Source organism: Mandrillus leucophaeus, unplaced genomic scaffold (genome assembly GCF_000951045.1).
Source record: "Mandrillus leucophaeus isolate KB7577 unplaced genomic scaffold, Mleu.le_1.0 Scaffold100, whole genome shotgun sequence".
Classification (NCBI taxonomy): Eukaryota; Metazoa; Chordata; class Mammalia; order Primates; family Cercopithecidae; genus Mandrillus; species Mandrillus leucophaeus.
This window is the reverse complement of record NW_012098099.1, coordinates 3,380,415-3,390,543: the sequence shown is the minus strand read 5'-3', so window position 1 is coordinate 3,390,543 and position 10,129 is coordinate 3,380,415. Positions and strand designations below refer to the sequence as shown.

Sequence of the window (10,129 nt, the reverse complement as noted above, 5' to 3'; positions counted from 1 at the left end):
GGTAGGCTAGGCTAAGCTCAGATGTTCAGCAGGTAGGTATATTAAATGCATTTTCGACTTAAGATATTTTCAACTTACAAAAGGTTTATTGGGATATAACTCTGTTGCGAGTTGAGGACCATCTGTATTATAAAATAACTTTCTTTTTCGTATCTTTGTATTTTCAATTTTACTTTGCCTGATGTTTATTTGCTCTTTCCCCGCCACCTCCTCTCCCGACTCATTGCACTGGGACTTTGCCTTTGCTGGTATTTCTTGGTCAACTCTGCATTTGCAATTATTGTGTGTCATTTTGTCTTAGGCACATATCTTATAACCAGCATTTGTCCAGATTTTGCTTTTTCAGCCAGTCCGAGAAAGATTTGGTCTTATTTCTATTTTTATATTTATATATCGAACTTTGAAAATACAGTTGACCCTTGATCAACACAGGTTTGAACTGTGCAAATCCATTTTTACGTGGATTTCCTTCCGCCTCTATGACCCCTGAGACAGCAAGACCAATCCCTCCTCTTCAGCCTACTCAATGTGAAGATGATGAGGATGTAGACCTTATTAATGATCCACTTCAACTTAATATTAACAAATAGCAAATATATTTTATCTTATGATTTTAATAGCATTTTCTTTTCTCTAGTTTTAAGAATACAGTATATGATACATGTAATATACAAAATATGTATCGATTGTTTATATTATTGGTAAATCTTCTGATCAAAGGTAGGCTATTAGTAGTTACGGTTTTGGGAATTCAAAAGTTATACTTGGATTATTTGACTCTGCCGGCAGTTGATACCCCTAACCCCCATGTTGTTCAAGGGCTAACTGTATAGCCTTTTATTTTGCTACCTTTTGCAATAATGATCAAGTTTCATCTCTTCTACAGCACCCTGTATATAATCTCTGTTGGATTCCATTTGCTTCCAGTAATTTGATTGATTGAATGACTGATACATCCAGCCTTCTTTGAAAGTGAAGCATTTTTGACACATATTCAGCCTCCAGTCCCACCCTTCCCCAACTCCTCTTTTGTGCTGCTGCCTGTGTGACAGTCGTGATCTTAAAATGCAAATCTGGTCATGCCGTTTACCCAGGTAAAATGTGCCAGTGGTTCTTGATCACATAAAGAATATATTTCCAACTTCTTGGCAAGACAGTCAAGATTCTTTACATTTTTTTCCCATCTTATCTTCTATTCTCTCTCCCATATTCCTCTCTGTTCTCCAGCCATGAAAGTTTCCTCTTTCTAATGCCTCAAGTGGTTAGGGTATTTTTTTTACATGCATTTACAGCATACACTCTTACCTCCCCACTGGAATTTATTTTAAATTGTGGTTTTATTGCATTACCTCCAATCCTTAATTCAAGAAGTATATCAAAATTCTTAAATTTTCCACCCTTCCTTTCTCTTTCTCATTTTTCTTTACCATAAAACAGACTGAATTGGTTGAAAAACAGTCCTGCATATCTACAGGTTCTGCATCCTTAGATTTAACCAACTGAGACTGAAAATATTTGGGGAAACAAACAATACAAAACATAATACAAACTCTAAATTTTGAAAATGATAGAGTATAAGCTATTTGTGTCACATTGACATTGTATTAGGTATTATAAACAATCTAGAGATGATATAAAATATATAGGAGGATATGCATAGGTTATATGCAAATATGATGCCATTTTATATAAGGGACTTGGGCATCCTGGGTTTCGTTATCCATAGGCTCCTGGAACCAATCCCCCATGGATCTTGAGGGATTGATCGCATATCATCTAGTTAAGCTATGCTAAAGATCCCTCCCTCAAACCACCGTGGATAACAGAGGAAAGGAAGGAAAGGGAAGGGACGGGGAGGGTAGGGGATTTCCTTTTTGAGCAGTGACAGTTTTCAGCCACCTCACGTATAATCCTCACAAGTAATAACATTTCCATTATAAATGAGTAACAGGCACACAGTAAATGACTTGCCTCAAATTATCTGTTTGGAGAAGTTCACCAAATGCACACTATCTCATTATTTCATCTCATTACTGTTCCTCCTCTCTTCCTGATTTTTGCTCACAGCCCTATCTCTTACCTATTCTAGGAGCTCAGGAGTCCTCTGCACTCTTCTGTCTCTCTCATCCCCATGCTAATGAGGTCTTCGCTTCTCTTTAATAACTTTACCCTCCTCCCCATTTCTATTGCTACTACCAAAGTCTAGGCTCAAAAAATGCTGGCTTGGGATTATTTCAAAAATCTCCTTGCTAATATTTCTGCTTCCAGTTTTCTCCCACTTCAAGTTTGCCCGCACAAGGCTGTTTTGTATCTGCGATATTTCTGAATGGCAAATCTGACATCATACCTCTTAATGCACTCTCTTTTGCCCTCAAGTAAACATCCTTGCCAACTCTGTCAGGATTTTCAGGATTTGTGCTTTTCTTCCTCTGCAGTGTTATCACCCTTTGCTCTCTCATAAGCATCCTGCACAGCAACCACATTGAATGACCTACAGATTCTTGAGTTGTTCCAGATCAGCCTGCCTCCATGCTTTGTTCGCACTTTGCTCTACTTAGGTTTCTCTCTTACATGGTGAAAATCCCTTTTTCAAGATCTTACTCAAGTTTCTACTCCTCTCTTGCTTTCCCTTATACCATTTTGGAAAGTGTTGGTCACAACCTCCTTTCTACTATTCTACCTTGTACCTATTTATATAATGCTATTTACCACACTGTGCTGCAACTTGTTGGTTTTATATTTGACTAAGTTGCTTGTCATTTCCCTGACTTGATAAATTTTGTTCTCATTTTTACAAATGTTAATTTTACAAATTTTGTTCTTGTTGAGTTCCTAGGGCCTATCTCTAAGCACACTTTTGATTATTGAATGGATATTTCATTCCCCTTAAAATGAAAGCTTTGTGTTAATTGTATTTTCATAACTAAAACAAAATGGATGAAAGGTATGCATGTCACTGGGGACACCCATTGCTTTGTTCACTGTAAAAGCAGGTGGACAGGACATGCTGTAGTTGATAACTGAAGGATGGCTTAGAATGGACTTGCAATTAGACTCAGGAAATATTCAGCCTTGCACTTTTTCTTTTGCAATTACTATTAGCTTTCCCTGCCCTTAAATGTTGTCACAGAGGTTTGAGAGGCCAATTCATTCTCCTTCCTCCTATGTGTTCTGAACAAGAATAAGATAGGAATTTAAACATCAGCAGATTCAAATTATCAGTTTTATTTTGAGCAAGGCGAATGGGAGAACGCAACTTGGACTTCATGACATCAGTCTTCCTACTTTACTTCTGCCTTGGATTTGGCTGAATTGCCCAGGCTCAGGAAACTGCAGGCAACAGGAGATGAGTTGGAGGCGGTAGGCTTATTGCATGGGAAAAAAGCCTTGGGCAGCCTGGAGAGAGAAGGTGAGGTGGCCAAATATGGGCAACAATCCTTCCCCACATGGTCACAAAATGAAGGGAAACAGATGGCATACTCTTCAGATCTCACAGGTCCAAAGGATGGTCTAGGGAGGAGCTGGAGAACGCTGCCTTTTATAGTCCTGAAAAGGTTTCTTTCTATTAAATGCACCAAAGCCGGAGTGCCAGAAGAGAGAGGGGCTGGATCTTCCCAGCCAAGGTCACAGGACAGATACATTTCTTAAACCCAGAGTCTCAGGACCTCAGAGATCCTGGTCCAGAAAATTCCCTTTTTCATGGATTGGATCTTGTAACCCATAAGTAAAAAACAATATGACTTTGTTTGCTTTCTTTGACCTAACAGTTACTGTTTTATCATGATGACGGGTAGATTAATAAATGCTCTTGACAGCAAGTACATGTTAATAACATCGAAGCTTAATGATCAACGAATTAACAGCTCAACACTCAGGTGTGAGTGCTCTGATGGGAAGAAGGAACTCCTGTGAATGGCTTTGGATTGCAAAGGACTTTTTTTCCTGCAATGCATGCAGTGCTCTGGACCATATCATCTCAACCCAGGTCAATCTGTAATTGCACATCCTGTTGACGGTAAAGAGCAATGACCTGGATGCTTCCACAGCTTGTGCTGTGAGGCCAGAGTGGCTTGTGCTGCACCACGCTTAATACTGCACCTTGGACCCTTCTGACATCCCTCCCAGGGCTGGAAGTTTACAATCCTGATAATGCCTCCAGTGGAAATGACCTAAGAAACATCCTTTGCTGGGCTCTGACCCATAATTAATCCACAGTTAGATTTATTTAGTTCTGGCTTAATTTATTTCAGGTCTGTGGGTTTGCATTCTTTTCACTGCTAAATGTACTTCCTCAAAGTTGTGATGTGTTTAATTTGACCCACTCTATAAATTATATCATGGTAAGAAAGAAAAAGAAGAGAAAGTCATGGTCAAGAGACAACAATGTAAAAGGGATAGATATTTTCATACAGTGGGTCTGATTTTCTCAGTGAGTAGAGATGGTCTTCTTAGAAGTAACATTCTCCACTGATGCTCCGAGCCTATGGTGACCTAGTAAAGGTGGAGGGTTTCCCACAGCAGTGTTTTTCAAACCAATGTACATACACATCACCCAATTCAGCAGGTCTGGGGCAGAGCTGAAGAGCTGGCATCTCCAACAAGCTCCTAGGTGATGCTGATGACTTAGTAGCAAGAACCTAAGTTACTAAATCAAAACACCAGCTCCCCAAATCATCACAATCCATTTTATTCCACAGCATGTTTAAGGGAATGTTATTTTCAGGAAGATGTTTGGGATTAAAATAATTAAAAAAAAACTGGAAATTCACACATTTATGTATCTCTTCTTTTCATTAAATATATATCTGTTTGGCAAAAAATGTTAGACTCTTTTGTACAAAAACAAAGCCAAAAAAAAAAAGAAAAAAAAAACACTAACCCCAAACTCTTGCAAATTGTAAATACCAGTAATAATTACAATGATGTAAACTTGGATGTCTGACAGTTTGACCATCCTGTGGAACTCATGTTGCAGCAGGACCTCCCAGGAGAAGGTAACACCAAACCCTTGGATAGCAACAGCCTGTCCTAGAGGCATTTAGGTTTAGTCTATTAGAGATGGAGCGAGACTACTGATTTCACCATTTGTGCTTTCAGCTAAAAGGCTGGGAGTGTGGGTGGAAATGAAGAAGGCAGTTCTGGCCTGGGGCAGGGAGAGGAAACCCCAGACTAGCTGGTGAGGAGGGAAGATTTGTCACGATCACAGTGCAGACGCAAAGTGGGCGTGGGACCTGTGGACTGTTCGGGAAACTGATGCTAGGGAGGATCACGAGGAGGCTGCGGCTGCTGCTCTTGGGACCAAAGAGGAACAGAGCAAGGCAAAAGCAGGGAGGGAGGTGGGAGGAGATTTGAGCACAGATCTCAATTCAAGTGGAACTGGTGGTACGAGATGATTCTAGAGAGAGGGGAAAGGAGGATGTGGGGTTTGGTCTTCTTACCAAATAGCTGGGCCATTTCCTCCAGACAGGGGCCGTGGGGCACTCCCCTTGGTCTGGTGGGCAAGTTTTGGGGCAGTCTGGGGCTGCTGGCTTTCCTGCCACGGGGAAGGAAGGGCATGCCTGCGGGGGGCTAGGATGGAAGGGCCCTTTGGCCTTCTTACTAGCAGTAGGCTTTGCTCTTGTCCCAGCAGTGGACTGCAGCCATGGGAAGTGACCTGAAGCAGTGGAGCCGAGGAACAGAATCAGGGTGGTGAGCAAGATGCCAGCTAGGGGCTGAAAGTTGCCGGGGTTAGAGGTGATGCTGAAGGGAGTGTGGACCCACAGCTTCCCTTTACCAAAGGAGGGTTCCAAGGCGTGGGCATGTTTTCATTCCTCTCTCCTGTTAGCTAGGTGTTCCAGTTTTGGAAGGGGCGTGTCTGGGCCCGGCCACTTCAGTTACAGTCATAGACGAAGTCATAGTTGCTGGGCTCCTTGGGAATCGGCGGAGGTGCATCAGGGATCTGGATGTTTTCCAGGTCCAGTAGGCGGAGCTTGATTTCCATGCTGAGCAGGGTGTCCAGGTCATTCCGCGTCAGGTCGCTCATCATGTCCTTCCCGAGTAGCGCATTCAGTCCATCCGTCCAGATACAGTACTGGCAGGAAGGGAGGCAACAGCGATCATTACTCGTGGCAATTGCAGAAGTATTAATATTAAAAATAGCTAACAGTGAATACTCATCACTCAGTAGGCTCTGCGCTAAGTGCTCTGCCTACTTCGTCATTTCATATTCACAACATCTCAAAAAAAAATAAAGTCGATACTTCTGTTATCATCTCTGTTTTATACGTGAAGGAACTGAGGTACGGAGAAGTTAAGTGACTCAGTATTACATAGACTGGGTGGGATTTGAACCCAGGCAATCTGACTCCAGTGCCTGTGCTCTTCTCTGCAAAGAATGGCTCTCCGTAACAGCTGAGGATTGGAGTTCTCCATGACTTGCAATGTAACACCTATGCGGTAGTCTATGACCTTTAGGTATTGGTGGAATCTACCAGTCCTGGACTCAACATCAGGTGAAGCTGGCTTCTTTCTGACTCCAGTCATGGCTCCTAGTCTAGTAGCTCATCTCGGCCTGTCTTGTCTGATTCCTAGCATTCACAATGACAGCTCTGTCCCACCCTGGAGCCAATGGCCAACAGTAGTCCCACCTTGGTGTTTCTCAGCTAAAGGGCTAGGAAATAGCCTTCTGCTGCCCAGTGTCTGGCAGCCAAAATGGTTAAAATTATTGGGCAATCTTAATGGGAGGAGGGTTGGCTGCCTGTCTGGGGACCTCTTTAGCCTTTGTCTCCAGTTCCTAAGGTTTCTTTTCACCAGGTCTCTGGGGCCTGATCCCTGGGGACATTATCTGTTTTGGAAAGACCTTCAGAGTCCCCAACTAAGAGTCTGATTCTTCTCCTCTCATAGCCTTTTGTCTCTCCAGGAGACTATGATCTCTCTGAGGGAGAAGGAGGAACTGTGCTTTGTCTGAGGACCTGCTTTTCTCTTGTTAGCTTCCCTCCCAGAGGCTGGAGTTCTGTAATGACCTGGACAGAGAACCATGACACCTGGTGAAAGAGGCACCCCTGCTGCATCACAGAAAGCTGCTTGACATTCTGGATGCTGGGCTCCACTCACACACTGGAGTTAGGTTTCTAACAGTCCTGTATAGGATTCTATAACAGCAATTGTTCTCCTATTTTGTTCAAGTGATCTTCCTTCTACCATGCACTTCAGATTCCCAACTTTTCTGCCTCACTAGGTCAAGTGGCAATTCCAGACCCTCCTTAACCTACTTTGGCACTGTGGTTATCTGGACTGTATTCCATGGTAGCAGATCTCAACATAAAAGTACCCAAAGTATACAGAAAAACACTATATAAATCTCCAGTCACCATGATGTGATAGAAATCTTCCATGATGCATATCAGTGGTCCTACTTTTTAAGCTGAGGAGGTGCACAATGGGTATATTCTGAGATCCGTGTTTGAGGAGGGCAGCGTTGATTTGGAGGGCTTTTGTTCTACCGTGGTTAGGTGATCTCAGCCAAAGCATTTAACCCATCGAAACATCAATTTCGTGTTAAGGGATTTCTGGAAGAATTAGTGTCCTCATGATCTGATTCTGAACATGTCTAACTAACCATCCATTTCTGCAGTGCGTTTCTTTTTAGAAACAACAGGCACAGAAAATTTTATTTGAAAGTACATCGACCAATAAATAAAAACCCTGTAGTATTGATACTGAATTTGAGTTGGAACTATCAGTATCAATTCATTATGTAGTTTATCTTAAAAAAAAAAAAAAAAAAAACCCTCCTAGCTCTGTCCCCAAAAAGGGCTAAAAAATAAAATAATGACCAACCAAGAACCATTGCACCATGGTGTGCAATGACCATAAACATACCTCATGCTTAGATTCTGGTCACTAAATACCATTTCCCACTACAAGTAATAAAGGCTCCACAGAGAAAAGGCAGGAAACAAAGATAAACCTGGAGCACCCCATCATACCAGAATGCCAGAAAGTTGTCAAAGACATAAGGGGTCCTCCCAACAGGACTCAGATGCCAACCCAATGGTGTTCCTATTTATTCCAGACCAGATAACTTAGAAACTAATAATGACAGTAACTGCAACATATTGAGACATAATTCTGTTTAAATGCATGATTTCCTACTCAACTCCTGCCCCCAAATGCCTCATTGTTCTTCTTTGAAAGACACTATTTTGAAAACTGATAAAGAGAATCAAGTATTTATCCTGCCTACCATATGTAAATTGTATAACTTTAGGATAACCAAATAGTTGATGAGGCCAGTTTCTCTCTATCCCTTTAATAAATAAAGAAGGAATTATAAAATTAGGATATCAACCTTTTGCAACCTCTAATGGTTCCAAGGATCCAGACAACAATCATCAGTGCCTGCTAACATCCAAGAAAGGGGAGCAAGAAATCACCATGAAAGTACAAACACCACTGCTACTGCTTAGAAAGGGAGCCTGAATTTGATTAATCCTTTAACTACAATTCATAGGACATACAGGGGACAGATGAATATATGAATTATACTGCAGGTTGTGGTGAGAACAATAATACCCGCCTTCCAAAGATACCCACATTCTACTCCCTGGATCCTGAGAATATGTCAGGTTCTGTGGAAAAGGGACTTAAGGTTGCTATCCGCTGACCTTAAAATAGAGAGATGATCTTGGATTATCCAAGCAGGCCCAATGTAATCCCAGAGGTCCTTAAAAGTGAGAGAAGGAAACAGAAGAAGAGTCAGAGTCAGAGAAGTGAGAGGTAGAGGGAGATCTGACTATGGAAGAGGAGGCTGAAGTGATGTGATGAAAAGGTTCAACCGGCCATTGCAATGGATGGAGGCCAAAGAGTGCAGGTGGACTCTTGAGTGAAAAAGACAAGGGAAAATTCTTCCCTAGAGCCTCCAGAAAGGAACACAGCCCTGCTGACACCTTGATTTTAGCCCAGGATACTCACATTTGACTTTTGAAGTCCAGAATTGGAAGATAATAAATTTGTGTTCTTTAACACCAAATTTGTGGCAGTTTGTTACAACAGCAACAGTAAGCTAATACATAAACTTATAATCAGCACAGTCTAGACTATTAACATTACAGGTTTAATGACCTGTTTTTCCCAATAAATAAATTTCAAGGAAAAAAGGCACATGCTCATGATTGTGAGAGACAGAGAAAGAGAAATCTGTAGATTCAGAGAAACCTAAGAAACATGTCAACCAACTGCTACGCATGGATCTTATTTGCATTCTGACTTGAACAAAGTATGAAAGAAAAAAACACACAAATGAGACCATTAGAGAAATCTGAAAATTGACGGCACATGGTTTAATAAATAAATACCACATTATTAATTTATTTGTGATCAGGGTATTGCAGTTACAGATTTTAAATTGAGTCTTTATTATTGGGAGACGCATACAGGAATATTTATACATAAAGTGATATCCAGATTTGCTTCAAAATAATCATGGTGGAAGAGTAGATGGGAGCACAGATGAACCAGATTGGCCATGAGTTGATGACTGCAGAAGCTGAGTGATGGGCCTGCCAGGAATGTGCGAGCTCAGTGCCTGCTCCTTCTCTTCCTAGCTCCACAATGTAGGGGTTAAGTGAGGGGCTTCTGGAGCAAGGCTGCCGGTGTTTAAATCCCAGCTCCGTCTCTTACTACTTGTGTGACCCTGAACACGTTTCTGAAGCTCTCTTGCTTCATTCCCCTCTTTTAGTAAATGGGGATTCTTTCAGAGTTATATGAGGGTTAACTGAGGTGAAATATACATATAAAGCATTAATGGTGCCTGGCAGAGAGTAAGCCAGGGTCGTTATACTTACAGTTGACCCTTGAACAACATGGGTTTTAACTGTGTGGGTCACTTACACATGGATTTTTTTTTTTCAATAAAACTTCCACCAAGTGTGCCTGTCCCTCCTGCTTCCCCTTCCACCTCTTCCACCTCTCTAGCCTCTGACACCACTGAGACCTCAAGACCAACCTGTCCTCTTCCTTCTCCTCATCCTACTCAATGTGAAGACAATAAGGATGAAGACCTTTATGATGATTCTCTTCCACTTAATGAATAGTAAACATATTTTCTCTTCCTTATGATTTTCTTAACATTTTCTTTTCCCTAGCTTAC

The 10,129-nt window shown here is 41.6% G+C and overlaps 1 protein-coding gene across 6 annotated transcripts in view; it reads right to left on the bottom strand.

Moving 5' to 3' along the window:
* Positions 1–3,209: 3,209 nt before the first annotated feature.
* The window catches only part of ELMO1 (engulfment and cell motility 1), a 597,137-nt gene continuing 590,217 nt past the window's right edge, over positions 3,210–10,129 (bottom strand). For 5 of the 6 annotated variants that reach the window (XM_011972891.1, XM_011972881.1, XM_011972896.1 and 2 more), the window contains one exon: positions 3,210–6,070. In XM_011972891.1, coding sequence (XP_011828281.1) covers positions 5,870–6,070 — 201 coding nt within the window. In that variant the 3' untranslated portion in view covers positions 3,210–5,869. The remainder of the gene's footprint in view (positions 6,071–10,129) is intronic. The other variant, XM_011972876.1, reaches the window with a different exon arrangement.